This window comes from Miscanthus floridulus, chromosome 13 (assembly GCF_019320115.1).
Source record: "Miscanthus floridulus cultivar M001 chromosome 13, ASM1932011v1, whole genome shotgun sequence".
Lineage (NCBI taxonomy): Eukaryota > Viridiplantae > Streptophyta > Magnoliopsida > Poales > Poaceae > Miscanthus > Miscanthus floridulus.
In genome coordinates, this window is record NC_089592.1 from 57,571,188 (window position 1) to 57,590,634 (window position 19,447).

A 19,447-nucleotide genomic window follows, 5' to 3' on the forward strand; every position below is an offset into this window, starting at 1 on the left:
CACCCACCACGCCCTTATATAGCCCCCAGACGAACGCTTCAGCTTTCGCACCCAACGGTCACGTTCGTTCTGCAACGCGTCGGTTCCCGAGCAACTGCATCAAATCAAAAGATGACATGTCACACAAAAAGGGTCTGACACAGCACATCCCAGGGGGAAGGGGGGAAGCCTCTGTAGGAGCCTCCACAGCTCAACGTCGAAGAAAAATTGAGGGTCACGGCCCGCCTGCCTCAGACCAAACCCTCAAGGGGGAACTATTGGGACACGGATATTTGAGCCACGGAGGCTGACTTTCACTCTAACTGAAGGAACTAATATCAATAAGTTGTGAGAAACATGATTTGCAGGAATTTCAGGACCAAGCCTTTGCCTGAGCCCTCTGGACTAGTCGAAGGTTCAGGATCGATGGCAAAGGTCCTTGGAGGCAACGGTCCCTGGCCAAAGTACAAGGCGAAGGCCGTGAGACAAGGACGGAGGACCAGGTGACTCAAGTGAGCAAGGAGGCAAAGGCGAAGGCAGTCAAGGAGGAGACCCTGGCGATTCCAAGGTGGCCTCCGCTTAAACAAGGACAAAACCCTCATGGGTGATCAATGGGCCGCTAATGGGCCCACAGCCGAGGTCCAGGGAGCAAAGGCGGTGGAAGCAGAGAAAACCAAGGATTCCCCCGGTGGTTTATGCTTGTGTAGGAATATTCATAAGAATATGCCTTAGCTGTCGAAGGGCAAATATGTAAAGTAGAACCCTAGTGAATAGTGCTCTATAAAAGGGGAACCAAACCCTATGTAAAGAGGGAGGTTGGTGAATACATTTATGAAACCCTAATTATGCCTGGGCCCACTAGTACACCCGTCTTGGCTTGGAGCCTCCGCCCAGGCGAAGACCCCAATTCACCAATCCTGTCAGAATCCCATTTTTCCAACACAACCCTTCAGATTTTAGGGGGCTATGTAGATCTTTTTACTGTTTGCTAACACACCGCCATGTTAGCACCCATGTAGTATGTTACGTTAGCAAAACCACCTTAAAAACCATCGCATGGGTTATTTAGATGGTTTTCTGTACTTACAGAATATCTGTTTTTTTTATAAATTAGGAGGTGAAATAGACAATCACAATAGTTAAGAGATTAAATAGATTTTTTCTATTAGCTCGATGATTTAAACAGGCTCGCTCTACGTCAGCCTCTTCTAATCCATATTCCTAAAACAACTCATTCCAAGCTTCTAGAGGGCGCTAGCCGGCAGCAGGAGCCGCCAAAGGGATAGATGAGTGTCTGTTCGAGCTATCCTCGGAACGAATCAACAGAACCTGACTGCCTGAGGGAGCGAGGGGACACAGACCAGACACGGAGTCGCGATCAACATGTGGGGGCAGCTGCAGCTCTTACTAGCCCACATGTCATCCATCGACACGTACTACGCGTTTGTAGGCACTAGTTCGACTGCTCGATGGAACGTACTCGTTGCTTTCGGGGCACGCACTTCTAGCAAACTGATCACTCGACACTAGGAGTGGTGCACTGGTGTTTGCCTCAGTTTGGTCGTGTCAAACTGTTCTGGCTCGTTTCTGATCAGTTTTTTTTTTTACTTCATATCAAATCTACGACAATATATTTTTAAAATACGTTCTGATAATACATCCATATATTTATCTAAATATATGATCAAAGAAAATCTATTAAAGAGCGAAATGTTCTTCGTCCTTCATCGCTCACTACCGTCAGATGGAGTACAAAAAGTTACAATACCGTATGCAAACATGTTACGAAGTCCGATCTGAAAAACGAATTAAAATATGAAGTGTTTCCATAATCTGCCATTCTCTTACATGCCCAAGTTAAGTGTTCATATATGGTTTGGAATCCAGCCCTAAAGCGAATCAGAACACATGACACCACCATTGATAAATCTTTAAATCTCTCATACGCATGAGTTAGAGCAGCACACACGCAGACATAATACAAAGTTCGATTTCAGACGACTTAAAATATATGACGACCGCGATCGCTAAATAAATCTCATGCCACGAGTCGTTCGCATATAACTGCCAAATAATAAGCTGAACGTTTCGTTGCTACACATATAGGCATATTATCTATATATACATGGGTATATGTGCAGGAGAAGGTACTGTATATAGCTCATTGCCAGCTGTTTCTATAGCTAGCGGACAGGTTGCCTTGTTTAGTGTATCTGTTGTAAGCTTTTTTTTTACCAATATATCTGTAGTAAGTTGTTGAGACCACAACAAGCGTAATAATCGTGCTGTTCTCCTCGAACAAGCGGGGCCGTGGTGCATCTATTTATGTTCACTGGGGACAGACGGGAGAGAGAACAGAGCATGACTGGTCCCGTCTAAATATGCACTGTACCAAACTGTGCCAGCAATAACTATGGTCGTAAACGTTTCGTATATCTTCATACCGCTATAAACCTTCGCGAAATCTCCTGTGGTGAGAAATATATACTAGTTATCAATTATAGAATTCAAAACAAAATTATTGGGGTACCAAATTAAATTATAGGTCCAGATTGCTACCGCACCGGATCACACCAATTGTAGGTAATATCACAAAACAATGATCTATCCTATCCCAAAAGTGCAACAGAAACAAGTGACCTCTTGCAAGCATGCGTGCATGCATGGACCAAAGTTGAAATAAACCATGTACGTGCCGGCAAACAACTATAACAATATGGCACGACACTGCGGCACATGATCTACTACTTGGTTCGTCGACAAGTTCAGCGACGTCAATCAACTAACTAGCATTTCGAATTAAGAGAATATGTAATCATTCTCGACTACTGTTTTCTTCCTTTCTTTTCTTAACAGTGACATGGTAATATGGAACCTTCGTTCAACTAGTTTTATTATTGCACCACCGTTTGAATCTATCTTTATCTATATGTGTTATTGCAGTTAAGATCCCACGCCGAAAGAGCTAGCACGCTCCGATTGCACAAAACATCAACTTTGACGAAGTCCGAAGAAACCGACGCTACAAAAAGGATTTTTTGGGACATGACCTCAGATTAACAGAGGGGGTATTTTTAGGAGCCATCCCTGTAAATTGGTCAGATCTGTCTCAGCAATCGTGCGCCTCTATTGAACATTTACAGACATCTTAAGAGATCGCCTCTGTTAATCCACTATTTACAGAAATCGATTAACAGAGATGGCACATTTAAAACGTCGTTCACAGAAATCATGTTGATCTAGAAATAGAGATCAACATGATTTACAGAAATCGATTTATAATTTCTTCATATGTATTTAGGTGAAGGCAAACTTTGTATCAAACTTGTAGAGATCAACATGATCTACAACTTCATTGGTAAGTTTTCTATTTGAAAATGTTTAGAGTCCCAAAATTTAGTTTAATTTCTCATAATTTGAAATTAAATTTTAGAATTCTGAATGACCAAGGATGTTGACATGGTATGCACCAAACTTTTAGTTCTGAATACAATCGACAACTATGTAGTTCACTGGTTTTTTAATTTGAAGTTGTTTAGAGTCCGAAATATGTATTTGATATTCTTAGATTTTCAAATTCAAATTTTAAACTTTCCAAATGACCTTGAATGTGGACATGGTAAATACCACATTTGTAGTGGTCAAAGAGATCTAAAAATTTATAGTTGACAAGTTTTTTTCTATATGAAATCGTTTAGTGTCGGGTTCATAAACCCAGGGTCCCTCATGGACCTGCTTCCCAGCAAAGGCTCGGCCCAGCAGACGACGTTGCGAACGACGTGCAACTCCTAGGCCGGCCCAAAAACCTAATGACAGGCCAGAAAGGCGATCCAGTCTCCGACCGGAAGGCCTGGCCAAGAAGGAACGGCGCTCGCTTCCGACTCCAGCCCGCCTCCCGACCGGAAGACCTGGCGAAGGAGGAACGGCGCTCACTTCCGACTCCGACCCGTGTCTCCGACCGGGGATGCACCGAACCTCTGCTTACAGCTCTTCTCCGACTGGCGTAGTCGGAGCCGACTGGGACCAACCGACCGGGGACGTCCGCTCGGTGAGGACCCAGGAAATGAGCAGAGCAAGTAAAGGCAGGGTGCTCAAGTCAACCGCAATACCAAGGCCCGTACCCTGTACACCTGCAGCACAGTACCAACAGGGCATGTCAGAAGGGTGCCCTGCCACCTTCCAGGTATGTCAGAGCCCAAGCAGTGTTGTGGGCGCCGACGTTTGCCCTATAGTGTTATGGGCACCCTCAACTCCCATACTAGACGAACACGGTAAAACCCTCACATGCCTCTGGGCATCAACAGTATGGTAGGCGTCGGCATCTACCATACCAAAAGAAGAAGACGGAACCTCCTACATGCATCGGACATTAACAGTGTTATGGCCGCCTACAATTATCTTGTACCCGATGGCGCAGGCAACAAGACTTAGTAGAATACGTACTTTCTCTCACTTGTAAAGGTCGTCCCCTTCATCTATAAAAGGGGACGCGCTCTCTCCAAAAGGAGGATCAGTTAACTCACACACACAACGGATCCATTCATGATCAGTTAACTCACACACACAACGAATCCATTCACGATCGGTCTCGCAAACACAGAGCACTCGCTCGAATACTTAGCGCACGTAGGAGCACCCATCGCTCTCGGCCCTTCAGTCCAGAGTCCGACCGGACCTCTTGCACCCCCCATCTTACTCCCATCCGTTTGTAACACCACAACAAACTTCGAGCACCTGGGCTCAGGAATAAAGTCACCGACCGACTCAAACTGGACGTAGGGCATGTTGCCTGAACTAGTATAAACCCTGTGTCATTGAGTGCTAGGCCACATCCGATCACAACGTACGACAAAACTATAAATATTTACGTGTTGGTCACTTTCTGCACCGACAGTTGGCACCGTCCGTGGGGAGCACGCCGTACGTTCATGCTTTTGGTCATCGGATGGCCAACCTTTCCGCCACATTCGCCATGGCGGGCTCAAGCGATATGACTCGCTTCAGCTCACTGGAGTTTCCCACACTCCCACCTGTTGGGATGTGGGATCCTCCCATCTTCGAGCCATCCTAGGCCTTCCTCTTCGGAAGCCTAGACTTTGTCGCCGATCGGCTCGGCGTGCTGCACCTCCGCGAGGAGGCACTTGTTCCGGCTCCGTCGGAGGAGGCGCGTCCTCCATCGACTTTGGGACACCCAACGACTTCAATGGCGAGGCGCCTGCACTTCATTCCGAGCATACGCTCTGCTCAAACCCCACTGTGAGTAATGTACGTACTGTTCTTTACTCGCGTTTTACTGTCTTTCACCGATTCTCCGGAGGGACCCCATTGTCCCTGCCACGACCGCCATGCGACCGATTCCCCTATGGCCTCACGTCCCTCATGGATGCGTACACCTGGGGGCTCCGAAGGATGCTGGCGCTGCCCCCTCTCACATCCAAATTCGTGGGGATGGCGAGCTATGCTCATGCCTCTTTTCACGACCTCATGGATGACGATGTTGAGAGCGACGACTCCAGCATCGGTGATGTCGTGGCACCTAGCCGCCCTCTATCCTACGAGTGCGCTATGGTGAAGGCTTCGGGATAGCCGCCGGTGGTGGCAGAGTCTTTACAGACCCACACCCCTCCAGACCCTGGTGCGGATGCCCTCGCATGTGCCCAGGCACACGGCGAGAAGCTACGACAAAGGCGGCAGAACTAGCCTCCACCTGCGCTGGCGCGCTCGGTGCAGGACGTTGCACCCCGCGCGTGTGACCTAGTGAGAGGCTCCCGGGGTCATGCCCGCTAGGTCTAGCGTGACATCATTGACGGGGGGAACGATCCCCCATAGTTCGCTTAGGCTAGCCAGAACATCACCGAGGAGGCGATGCTCCTGCGTGGCCTTTCCGAGCTAGACAACCCCTAGGAACAGGCGATGCACCGAAACCTTTGGGCCCTGGTGGAGACCGCCGCCGTTCAACAGGCAGAAAGCTCCGCGTCGCGCCACCGACTCACGGCCTCTCTTCCCACCAGGGGAGCGGGGATGCACCAGATGCATCGCTCCATCTGCTCGCCACAACAGCCACTAGGCACGGAATAGGAGGGCACAGCTGAGTTGTGGCCTGACCAGGCGCCCGCTCCACACCGGCCACCTGTGCGTGAATGCCTCGGGCTGAACCTAGACGCTCACAGTGTCATCAGCAACTGGCGTTGGGCCCGGCATGATGATGACGTCCATCGAGCGGCGGTGAGAGCAGACGACACGAGCTACGGCCGAACCATCGAGGAGACCAGTGAAACACACCCTAGGCATGGTCACCGACTCTACGACCAGAGTCTAGCCCAGATGGCCCAGGACTATGGGCCTTTGGCCGGTGCATCCAGAGAGCATCGTTCCCACAGCGCTTCCGACTGTCGACCAACATCACCAAATATACAGGGGAGATGAATCCCGTCATATGGCTCAAAGACTTTCGGCTCGCCTACTGAGCCGGGGGAGTGGATGATGACCACTTCATCATTCAGTACCTCCCCATATGCATGGGGGAACATGTTCAAGCATGGCTCGAATTCCTCCCGCACGACAGCATCCGCGACTAGGCGGACCTCAAGAGGATCTTCGTCGGAAATTTCCAGGGGACATATGTCCGCCCTGGAAACTCCTAGGACCTCAAGAGCTGCCAGTAGGAGCCCAGCGAGTCCCTATGGGATTACATCCATAGGTTCTCAAAGCAGTGCAACTCCCTACCCGATGTTGTCGATGCGGACGTCATCAGCGCATTCCTCTCCGGGACAACCTATGAGTCCCTGATCCACAAGCTTGGCTGCTTAAAGCCCCGTACCACCCGCGACCTGCTCGACATCGCCATGAACCATGCCTTTGGTGAGGAGGCAGTTGGAACAGTCTTCAATAGAGGCCGGGACAAGGGCAAGCCCAAGCACGAGGACCAAGATGAGGGCCCCTCCACGCAGAGGGGCAAGAAGAACAAAAAGGATCGGCGCCGACCGGCCAACACCATGTTGGTCGCCGCAGCTGATCGTGCGGGCAAGCAGCCCTAGCAGGGCCTACCTGACCACTTCAACAAGCTCATGGATAGCCCATGCACCAACCATGCCTACCCCATCAAACTCCTCTACAAGGACTACGAGCTCCTCAAACGTTTCCTACGATAGGCCGGTGGGCCGAAAGAAGGAAATGGCAAAGAGGCGACAGCCAAGAAAGGAGGCATAGTGGGCAAGGATGGGGACGGCTTCCCTGACCCCAAGGAATGAATCTTGATCTTTGGGGGATCCGATGTCGTCTACTCCAAGCGCCAGCACAAAGTGCGCTACCAAGAGGCGTGCGTCGCCGAAATAGCCATCCCCTCCTTCCTTCGCTGGTCAGAATCTCCGATCACTTTTGATCGGAGGGACCATCAGTCCCATGTCGCCAGACCAGGGCGCTCCCTGCTCGTTGTCGACCCCATCATCCACAAGAAGCGCCTCACCAAGGTGCTGGTGGACGAAGGCAGTGGCCTCAACATCCTCTACGTCGACACCCTCGACGCCATGCGCATCCCCCGGTCCGAGCTCCAACCAGCAAGCTCCCCCTTCCACGGCATGATCCCGGGAGCACAGGCGTACCCACTCGGGCAGATCGACCTACTCGTCACGTTTGGTGACCCAGCCAACTTCTGCTCGGAGGTGCTCACCTTCGAGGTGGTAGACTTCCTGGGGTCTTACCTTGCCATCTTGGGACGGCCATGGTACGCCAAGTTCATGGCGGTCCCCAACTACACCTACCTAAAGCTGAAGATGTCGGGACCCAACGGCGTCATCACTGTGGGTAGCACCTTTTCGCACACCTTCATGTGCGACCGTGAGCGTTTCGAGCTCGCCACTGCGGTCATCAACTCATCCAAGCTCCCATGGCTCGGGGAGTCATCGACCCCAGCAGTCCCAAACTGCAACAAACCAACCTCCTCGATGGCCTTCTGCCCACTCGAGGAAACTAAGGCGGTGGGGATCAACCCCACTGACCCAACCAAGACGGTGTGGATTGGGACCTAGCTCCCGGCCAAATAGGAATCCGAGCTCATTGACTTCCTACGCGCCAATCGCGATGTCTTTGCATGGAAACCATCTAACATGTCGGGCATACTGCGGGAGACCGCCGAGCATCTACTACGCCTCGTCCTAGGCTCAAAGCCCGCCAAGCAACACCTACATCACTTCGACAACGAGAGGCGCCAGGCCATAGGCGAAGAGGTCACCAAAGTCCTCGCAGCCGGAATCATCAGAGAGGTATTCCACTCCGACTAGCTTGTCAATCCTATTCTTGTTAAAAAGAAGACCGGGAAATGGAGAATGTGCGCCGATTATACTGGCCTCAACAAAGCATATCCAAAGGATCACTTTCCTTTGTCGTGCATAGACCAGATATTTGGCTCCACCTCAGGATGCGAGATCCTCTCCTTTCTGGATGCCTACTCAGGCTATCACCAGATTGCGATGAAACGGTCCGATCAACTCGCAACCACGTTCATCACCCCATATGGTTCATACTGCTACGTAACCATGCCTTTTGGCCTAAAGAACACTGGCACCACCTATCAACGGTGCATGCAGCAATGCTTCACCAACCAAATCGACCTGCTCGACCAACCTGATCAGGTCGACTGGCAAAAACCAACCATCGCCGTCTATGTTGATGACATAGTGGTCAAAACAGCTCAAGCTTGCGACCTAATCGCGAACTTGGCCACGACATTCGTGAACCTCCAAAGGTTCAACATCAAATTGAATCCCAAAAAATGTGTTTTCAGGGTTCTAAAGGGGAAACTACTTGGATACATCGTGTCCGAACGCGGTATCAAGGCCAACCCCCAAAAAATCATGGCTATCTCCAACATGGGCCCTGTACGCAACATCAAGGGCATACAAAGGATCACCGGCTATCTAGCCACCCTAAGCCTGTTCATCTCTTGGCTCGGTGAGCGAGGGATGCCTCTCTACAAGCTGCTCAAAAGGATAGACATGTTTGTCTGGACTGAGGAAGCACAGCAGGCTTTGGAGAGCCTCAAAGCATCACTGACATCGGCCCCAATCCTCGTCGCTCCCAAACAGGGAGAACCCTCCTCCTCTATGTCGCAGCAAGCAACCACGTGGTGAGCGCCGCCCTAGTCATCAAAAGGGAGGAGCCGAGACACCACCTTAAGGTCCAATGACCCGTATACTTCATCGGAGAGGTACTCACCGACCCCAAGGTCCAGTACCCCCAGGTGCAAAAACTCCTATACACCGTGCTGATGGCGACCCAGAAGCTCCTACACTACTTCACCAACCACGAAGTCATAGTCGTCACTTCATACCCGCTCAGAGACATCGTCCACAACCGCACGCCATAGGACGGATCTCCAAGTGGGCACTTGAACTCATGGGCACTCGATCAAACCAACTAGCGAGCATTGCAACTCGCCTACCTCCTCAAGGAGGTTCTCCCACCCAAAAGGATTGAAGCTCAACAGATCTCTCGATGCACCAAGACATTCACTACCATTGGTGATGAACTCTACAAGCGAAGTCCAATAGGGGTACTCATGAAGTGCATCCCTATCAACCAAGGGAAATAGCTCCTCCTTGAGGCCCATGCTGGAATCTATGGACATCACGCGGCCCCGAGGTCACTAGTCAGAAAAGCCTTTCGCCAAGGTTTTTACTGGCCCAACACACTACGAGATGCAGATGAGGTCATCCGCAGGTGCGAGGGATGCCAGTTCTACACTCGGCAAACTAATTTGTCGGCACAGGAGCTCCAAACCATCCCTATCACCTAGACATTCATGGTCTAGGGCCTCAACATGGTAGGACCCCTCAAAAAGGGCCTAGGTGTCGTGGCGGACGACAAGTTCACCAAGTGGATAGAGGCCAAGCCCATCACCAACATCTGCTCGGAGGAGGCAGTCAAGTTCTTCCTCAACATCATCTACCAGTTCAGCGTTCCTAACTGTATCATCACTGACCACGAAACTAACTTCACCAGAAAGAAGTTCCTAGACTTCAGTGATGGATACGGCATTAGGATCGACTGGGCCTCGGTCAGACATCTACATACTAATGGTCAGGTCGAGCATGCCAATGGCATGGTCCTCCAAGGACATAAGCCACGCATCTTCGACTGACTCAACAAGTACACGGGGCAATGGGTTGTAGAGGTCCCAGTAATCCTCTAGAGCTTAAGAATGACCCCAAATCAATCCACAGGGTTCACACCCTTCTTCCTGACCTACGGAGCCCCAAGAGTGAAGGCCATTGACCGCGACCGAGCCGCAGAGGCTCTGCAAGACGCAATCAACCTACTTGAAGAGGCCCATGAGACAACCATCATCCACTCTGCTCACTACTAGCAGACTCTCCATAGGTACCACGAGAGGAAATTCAGAGGAAGGAATCTTGAGGTTAGAGACCTCGTGCTCCGAAGGACCCAATCGACCAAGGAGAAGCACAAACTCTCTCCGCCTTGGGAAGGACCCTACACGGTGACCGAAGTGATCTGACCAGGCACCTACCGACTGAAGGGCGACAACGGCGACATTCTCACCAACACTTGGAACATCGAACAGTTACGTCATTTCTTCCCCCAAAATTCGATCTTTACCATTTTCTTTCATTCAGCGTTCGCTCCGGCAAAGCACCCCGGCCCAAGCACTTTTTCCCTAGGTCACTTGGGGGTTCCATGAGGGTGCAATACCACCTCTTTTTTACTATCATATGGTAAAAACATTTTCTACCCAAACGAAAGGGTAGTTCGTTCTCTTAATTATCTTACGTAACTTTGCTTCAACATTCCGACCGATCGCACCCCGCCTCTACCTACGGTTACAAGCAGCTGAGCCTCATGGGCCACGCTCATGCTCTTAAGGTTGTATCCTATGGGACTAATGGGCAAGTGCGAAAAAGAAAGAATAAAAAACAGAGCTATGCTAGGGTAAAAATAAGGAACAGACGGGACAAGCTTCCCCGAATGAAGTAATTCATCACAAAACAAAAATTGATGTATTCGTCAAATCAACTGTTCACATGGGAGCTCCCCCACGAATTTACACTATTACATCTGCTGGCTATTTCTACTGTGGCCACCCGACGGCATCGGCTGATGACACAACCGGTGAAGATAAAGGCTACTCGCCCTCCGACGGGGCGACGCTCGGCTTGGACGGAGCTTCCGACCCAGCCTCCACTCCATCCGTAGGCTGGGTGATGTCTTCTTGACACACGCCTTCATCCATGCTCGTACGACGAGCCTCCATCATCCACTACACGGAGACTTGTTTGGCCACTAAACTGTGCATGTGGCAGCAAGCTATCCCCGAGCGCATAGATGGCATCCGCGCTCCAGTCATTGGCGTACCCTCTATAGATGGTGGCAAAGTCCAGGTCCAGGTGTCTTTCGGAGGTAGGCACCAAGTACCGCAACAAGTTCATAAGTTCATGGGCATCATCCAAGAGCGTTTACCACCACCAGACATAAACCACCATAGCAAGGGCCCCGCCCAGTTCTGCTCCCTCGACTTCGGCGAGCGCAATGGGTACCTCAAGGGTGTTGCACCCATAGATGCTCAGTAGAAGAACATGGAGCTCTAGACTTTCCCATATAGACGGGGCAGCTCCTGGACAGGGACGTTGCCTGCTGAAGTATGGCCATCATGGCTAGAGGATGTCTCTGACATCTCATCAAACTTTATGAATTGGCTGACCTGAACAGCTGCAGGGGCAAAACCCCCCACCAGCGTAGTCCTGGGCAGCTTCCCCTCCGACAAGGCTCACCCGGTGAAGATCCACCAAAAAGGGTCCATGTACAACTCCAACCCAAAGAAGGCCTCGCAGACGGTGATGAAGCCGATGACATGCAGCACCCTAGTCAAATTGAGATGCTGTAGCACTAGGCCCCACTCATTATGGAGCCCGCGCAGGATCCAGTGTGCCACCTCCTTCGGCACAAGCCGCCCTTCTCAGTGAGGGCAGCCAACACCACCTTAGATGGCCTCCAACTTGACATTGTGCTCCGGATTCACGAACGGATCTGTGAGTTCTCCCCCTCACTTACCCTCTCTCTCACTAAGGAACCGCCGCAGCATGCAAGCACTCTTGGCGAGATAGAGGAAGGAAGAGAGGCAGTAGATAGGGAATAGGCGAGCTCTCCCTTCCCCTATTTAAGGAGAAGGCGTAGCAGTTGGGGAAAGGTGAGGGAGTTAGGGCAAAAAAACTCTACCTCTTCCCCCATTCAATGCGGCTGGGATACGATGGGACACGACCTGACTGATGGGATGAGCCCCTCCCAACGAGATGGCGCCTGGTTAGATGGGATGTGGCCTAGGTATGGCCCACCACTACTGCACATCGAGCGCGAGAAACAAGGTGCAACTACGCGTAGGCGGTCGTCCGCCTTCCTAGGCGGGACTTGGAAAGGTCCAACTATGGGATCTCTGCCCTAGAGAGACCAACGGGTTTTCTAAGTCGATCAAACGACTCAGACGAACGCCGAGAGATAGGTAAGGAGCAAAGGGACGCCCCATGTGGGCCATGCCAACTCCGTCACGAACGACGAGCGTGGATCCCGGTCGGACATATCCGATGGGAGCTCCTCAAACCCCATTACTCGAGTCATCAAGGTAACATTACCAACCCCCACTATTTCTTTATACGATCATTCATTCATCTGCTGTCATTCATACATTCATACACGCATTCACACATTCATTCATATAAATCATTCATTCATCCCATACATCCGAAGCATCGCATATGCAGTTAAATGCATCGCAATGCTTCGTGTTGCGTCATGAAGCGGAAGATGCCTCATTCAAACATGAGCAACGACCGACTGGGGTTCGAAGGCCGACCCACGAAGGGCTCGAGGCTGCCTCGCGTCAAACAGAGCCAGGGGAGAAAACACAGATGAGCCTGAGCAGCCCTCGCCCAGTCTGCCCCGAAGCAGACAGGGTCATCTCAACCATCTCGTTCGATCCTAACCTCAAGCCATGCCCACAGAATTTCCATCGAGGGGAGGCCAGCCGGTCACCCGGGTCGATCTCCGGAATGACCCAGGCATCTGCCAGGACACGGGTTAAGGAGTAGTGGAATGCCACATGAGGACTATGCCGACCCCGTCATGAACGACGGACCCGGATTTCACTCGAACATGCCCGTTAGCGAGCTCATCAAGCGTGTCACTAGAGGCATCAAGGCAAGCGACGTTAGCTCAGCACCTCCGGTTGTGGAAACCGTGGATAGGGTAACACACGAAACTCAACCAACCCCCACTGAGCCCAATAGGGCTCAAGGGCTCAAGATACCCAAACACCTCGGCACGACCTCGGCTGCACCTGGATCTATGACTCCGACTAGCCTGATCCCTTGGCATGCCTGGCACCTGGATCTATGACTCTGACTCGCTCGATCCCTCAGCATGTCCAATGTCTGGATCCGCGACTTCGTCTCGCCAGATCCCTCGTTGCGCCCAGCGCCTAGATCCGTGACTCCGACTTGCCTGATCCCTTGTTGCGCCCAGTGCCTGGATCCGTGACTCCATCTCGCCTGATCCTACGCTGCGCCAAGCGCCTAGATCCGTGACTCCGTCTCGCCCAATCCCGCGTTGCGCCTAGCGCCTGGATCCATGACTCCGACTCACCCGATCCCATGTTGCGTCGTGCGCCTAGATCCGCGACTCCGTCTCGCCCGATCCCGCGTTGTGCCCTACTATGCCCGACGCTTTGGTTGGCAACTCCGACTCGCCCGATCCCTAGATCCACAACTCCAACTCGCATGAACCCTCGACGCGCCCGACGCCCTAGTTGACGACTCCGTCTCGCCCAGTCCCTCGGCCGCAACCAAACACCTGGTACCACGCTCCTACAAACGATGGGTCAGAAACAGGGAAGATGAAGCAACGACCACCAAGGCGCGCACACACACGCCCGCTTACAAAACCCCCTAGGTGATTCTACCCGAATTGCCAGGGGGCTCAGGGGCTACACCTGCGGGTGCGCTCGCGCGCACCCACTGTCGAAATAAAAAATTCCCCCGCTGGCAACACAAAAAAACCCCTAGATGATTCTGCCTGAATCGCCCGGGGGCTCAGGGGCTACACCCGTGGGTGCGCTCGCGCGCACCCACTATCAAGACAAAACCCCCCAACCGATTCTACCCGAATCGTCCGGGGGCTCCTGTCGGGTTCATAAACTCGGGGTCCCTCATGGACCTGCTTCCCAGTAAAGGCTCGGCCCAGCAGACGATGTTGCGAACAACGCGCAACTCCTAGGCCGGCCCAAAAACCTAACGACAGGCAAGAAAGACGATCCAGTCTCTGACTGGAAGGCCTGGCCAAGAAGGAACGGCGCTCGCTTCCGACTCCGGCCCGCCTCTCCGACCGGAAGGCCTGGCCAAGGAGGAACGGCGCTCGATACCGACTCCAACCCGTGTCTTCGACCGGGGATGCACCGAACCTCTGCTTACACCTCTTCTCTGACAGGCGCAGTCGGAGCCGACTGGGACCAACTGACCGGGGACGCCCGCTCGGTGATGACCCAGGAAACGAGTGGAGCAAGTAAAGGCAGTGCGCTCAAGTCTACCCTGTACACCTGCAGCACAGTACCAACAGGGCATGTCAGAATGATGCCCTGCCACCTTCCAGGCATGTCAGAGCCCAGCAGTTTTGTGGGTGCCGACGTTTGCCCTACAGTGTTATGGGCGCCCTCAACTCCCATACCAGATGAACACGGTAAAACCCCCCACATGCCTCTGGGCATCAACAGTATGGTAGACGTTGGCATCTGCCATACCAAAAGAAGACGGCGGAACCTCCCACATGCATCTGACATTAACAGTGTTATGGACGCCTACATTTATCTTGTACCCGACGACGTAGGCAACAAGACTTAGTAGCATACGTACTCTCTCTCTCACTTGTAAAGGACGTCCCCTTCATCTATAAAATGGGACGCGCTCTCTCCAAAAGGAGGATCAGTTAACTCACACACACAATGGATCCATTCACGATCAGTTAACTCACACACACAACGTATCCATTCACGATCAGTCTCACAAACACAGAGCACTCACTCGAATACTTAGCGCACGTAGGAGCTCCCGTCGCTCTCAGCCTTTCAGTCCGGAGTCCGACCGGGCCTCTTGCACCCCCATCTTACTCCCTTCCGTTTATAACCCCACAACAAACTTCGAGCACCTAGGCTCATGAATAAAGTCACCAACCGACCTAAACTGGACGTAGGACACATTGTCTGAACCAGTATAAACCCTGTGTTATTGAGTGCTATGCCACGTCCAATCACAATGTACGGCAAAACTATAAATATTTACATGTTGGTCACTTTCTGCACCGACATTTAGAATCCAAAATGTTCATTTTAAGTTATCATATTTTAAGATTCAAATTTTTGAAATTGTATGACAATCTTGAATGGAGACATATTATATACCAAAATTGTAGTGCTTAGCTTGCTTCCAAACTCCAAAGAACAACGTCCCAGTCGTTCAGATATCGCGCAGTGCGAGTTGGCCATATGGCCTTTGCGATCGATCATCCCCAACACCGCCAAACGTCATCCGTTGCGTCTGCAACATTAACTGTATGACAATCCGAGCCTTCGAGGGCGTCGTATCGTATCTGTTACTGTGATCGCTTGCTTGGGTGGGTCCCGGCGTGCTTGTATATATATATGTTGCCACGCCATGCAGGACGAACACCAGCGAGATGCGATCGATGATCAGTCAGTGTCAGTCACCACATCTCCGGTTCCTCGCAGGCATGGACGACAAGGCCTACTACGTGGCCACCGGCCTCTCCCTGGCGGCCTTCCTCCTCCTCCTCCACCGCCTCGTGGTCGCGGGCCGTGCTGGCGGCGGCAAGGGGAACAACGCCGCCGCGCGGCGGCAGCGGCAGCGGCTGCCTCCTAGCCCTCCCGCCGTCCCGTTCCTCGGCCACCTCCCCCTGCTAGTATCCCAGCGCGCGTTCCACTCGGCGCTGGCCGGCCTCGCAGCGCGCCACGGCCCCGTCTTCTCCCTGCGCCTGGGCTCCCGCGCCGCCGTGGTGGTGTCCTCGCCGGGTTGCGCCGAGGCGTGCTTCACGGAGCACGACGTCGCCTTCGCCAACCGCCCCAGGCTGCCCTCGCAGGAACTCGCCTCCTTCGGCGGGGCCGCGCTCGCCGTGTCCAGCTACGGGCCCTACTGGCGCACCCTCCGCCGCGTCGCCGCCGTGCGCCTCCTCTCCACGCACCGCGTCGCGTGCAGCATGTGCCCCGTCATCTCCGCCGAGGTGCGCGCCATGCTGCTCCGGGTCAGCCGCGCGGCTGAAGCGTCCGGGCGCGTCCAGCTCAAGGACAGCCTGTTCGAGCTGTCCCTCAGCGTGCTCATGGAGACCATCGCGCAGACCAAGACGTCGCGCACTGATGACGCTGACGACGTGTCGCCCGAGGCGCACGAGTTCAGGCGGATCGTCGACGAGATCCTGCCCTACCTCGGCGCCACCAACCTGTGGGACTACCTGCCGTCGTTCCTGCGGCGGTTCGACGTGCTGGGCGTCAGGAACAAGATCGGGGACGTTGTCGGCAGGAGGGACGCCTTCCTGCAGCGGCTCATCGACGCGCAGCGGCGGAGTCTGGACGACAGCGACGACAGCGAGAAGAAGAGCATGATCGCCGTCATGCTCTCGTTGCAGAAGTTAGAGCCGGACGTGTACACGGACACCATGATCATGGCACTGTGCGGGGTGAGTGAGTCATCTGTTAGCTTTTGTTTTTCCATGTGACTGATCGAGAATTCGAGATACTGACTGTCGTTTTCTCAACGACCCCGTGTGATTGTGATGAAACAAAAAAAAAAGAACTTGTTTACAGCCGGAACGGAGACGACGTCGTCGACGATAGAGTGGGCCATGTCGCTTCTGCTGAATCACCCGGAGGCGCTCAAGAAGGCGGAGGCAGAGATCGAGGCGGCCGTGGGCACCTCCCGCCTCATCACCATGGACGACGTGCCCGGGCTGAGCTACCTGCAGTGCATCATCAACGAGACGCTGCGCCTGTACCCGGTGGCGCCGCTGCTGTTGCCGCACGAGTCGGCGGCGGACTGCACCGTCGGCGGCTACGACGTGCCCCGCGGCACGCTGCTGTTCGTCAACGCGTACGCCATCCACAGGGACCCCGCGGTGTGGGAGGAACCCGCCGAGTTCAGGCCGGAGCGGTTCCAGGACGGCAAGGCTGAGGGCCGCCTGATGCTGCCGTTCGGGATGGGGCGGCGCAGGTGCCCCGGGGAGACGCTCGCGCTGCGGACCGTCGGCCTCGTGCTCGCCACGCTCATCCAGTGCTTCAACTGGGACAGGATCGACGGCGCCGAGATCGACATGACCGAGAGCGGCGGGCTCACCATGCCCCGGGCCGTCCCGTTGGAGGCTACCTGCAAGCCTCGTCAAGCCATGCGTCATGTTCTTCAGCAGTGCTAAACATTTTCATCCCTATATTCTCTCTTTGGTGTGTGGCAGTACGTACGCTTGACTGACAGCGCGTGCTAGCTCATCTAAATAAGCTGCGGGCTTAGCTACCCGCGTAACTCGACAGTATGGTTCAGCAAGTTGTTATCTTTCAGAGTCAGAGGTTGTCTAGTATAATTATTATATACATATAATAATAAAGAGCGAAATTATTTTTCTTTCCTCTTTCACTCTATTGTACATGGTACTGAAACCTACCATGCCGGAAGCGGCAAACGTGTATTTATTGACTAATGGATGAGAGTTTAACCGAGCCTTGATAACTCTTTGGTGCTCCAATGTGGGTTAGGGGGATATCATGGGGAAAATTTTGGTTGTCTCTTTGCCTTACTATTTACTTGCTTTACTCTTGTTGATTGCAAGTTTCTTGATTATATTGACAACTAGGGAGTCATTCCATTTACGTGTGCTTCCTTTCCCCGTTCCCGGAACGAGTGCCGCCAACCAAGAAGACCTCCGCCAGCCCCTACTACGTTAGAATACCCCATCACTGTCGGTTCAAAATATCCCATCACTGTCGGATTTTGAACCGACACAACCATATCGGCAGTGATGAGGGTAAGCTATCACTGTCGGTTCCTACAAACCGGCATTATTCTTCAACTTCACTGCCGGTTCTTTATACAACCGGCAGTGTTCATTACCACCAACACTGCCGGTTTATAAGACCACCCGGTAGAGTTCAGTTCTACCAACACTGTCGGTTTGTGTTTCAACCGGCAGTGTTGTCGTAAGAATCACTGCCGGTTTGTAGGAACCGACAGTGATGGCTAAGCCAACGCTGCCAGTTTGTGGTTGGAGCCGGCAGTGCCATTACTGCCGGTTTTGTTGCTAACCAACAGTGATGTTTTACGACAACACTACCGGTTCTCTGCTAACCGGCAGTGTTGTCACGTTCGCATTTTATTGTTTTATAATTGATTTTAATTTATTTTTTTCGTGAAATCGGGTTTCGCTTTATATACGCTATGTAAACGATAGGTCCATCAATATTAAACATTACAAATGTTACTGTTACAATTCAAATGTTCTTATCCAGATCTCTATCCCTCAAAATAAAAAAGAAATATTCTCGGACTTCTTACAATAATCTAGAAAGCCGCTCTGGACCATACTGGTCCTTATACTTCACGGATTGTGCCATGGAAAATACTCCATCTTTTTTCAATACCTCGGCTAAGACGAATTTTGTCAGCTCCGATTGTAGTGCGACGATCTTCATGTTTAACAGCCTTTCGTGGTTATATTTCTTGCGCTGTCGTTCAAAAAAGATGATATCCAAAGAGGAACAGTAAATCATTTTGTTGAATTATTAACAGACATAAATGAAATGGGGATTATACACACCAACTTATCAACTTCTTCTAATTTCCCGCCGATGTAGCGAAGCATTGCCCACATTACATAAAACCCGCATTTATTGTTTCCCGCCGGCTGTGATAGGTACTTCCACTCCATTTAGACAGCCTTGAATGGGACTGGCGTCCCACCGATATGTCATCTTCAGACACTGAGCAACATTAAAAGGAGAAACATTAGAAAGCGGTATATGTGATTAGAAAATAATATGTTATTAGGATCGCTTACTAATCCAACACTGCCACCAGTGCATCTAGATGATGAAATGTTTTTTTCTTCGAGTCCGACACCTTGAGCAGTTTTTTGGCAAGATTAACACAAATGAAGACGAAATGGTTGCTGTAATCACATAATCCTAATTATCAAATAATCTTAACGAAAAAAGAAGCATAAAATTAAAAGCTGAAAACACATACTCGCGGTTATAGGCTAGAAGTATGTGGGTTTTCTTCTTTATCGTGAATTCGTCGAAAACAGCAATCAATCTCTATTTTAGGTCTTCCACGTCACATCCATGGAGGCCTAGACATGTCCTCTCATTGACTCACAAGGGGTCTAAGAAGCCTATGTAATCCCATTTACTTTTTAG

The 19,447-nt window shown here is 52.0% G+C and overlaps 1 protein-coding gene across 1 annotated transcript; it reads left to right on the forward strand.

Moving 5' to 3' along the window:
* Positions 1-15,700: 15,700 nt before the first annotated feature.
* On the forward strand, positions 15,701-17,754 carry LOC136500894 (cytochrome P450 81Q32-like). Its single transcript, XM_066496362.1, has 2 exons — positions 15,701-16,722; positions 16,837-17,754. The coding sequence occupies exons 1-2, from the start codon at positions 15,709-15,711 to the stop codon at positions 17,449-17,451; spliced, it is 1,629 nt and encodes a 542-aa protein (XP_066352459.1). The 5' UTR covers positions 15,701-15,708; the 3' UTR covers positions 17,452-17,754.
* The last annotated feature ends 1,693 nt before the right edge of the window (positions 17,755-19,447 follow it).

Coding starts and splice junctions, on each gene's coding strand:
- LOC136500894 (XM_066496362.1), top strand. CDS start 15,709: ATGCGATCGATGATCAGTCAGTGTCAGTCACCACATCTCCGGTTCCTC. Junction 16,723..16,836: donor TGATCATGGCACTGTGCGGG/GTGAGTGAGTCA, acceptor CAAAAAAAAAAG/AACTTGTTTACAGCCGGAAC.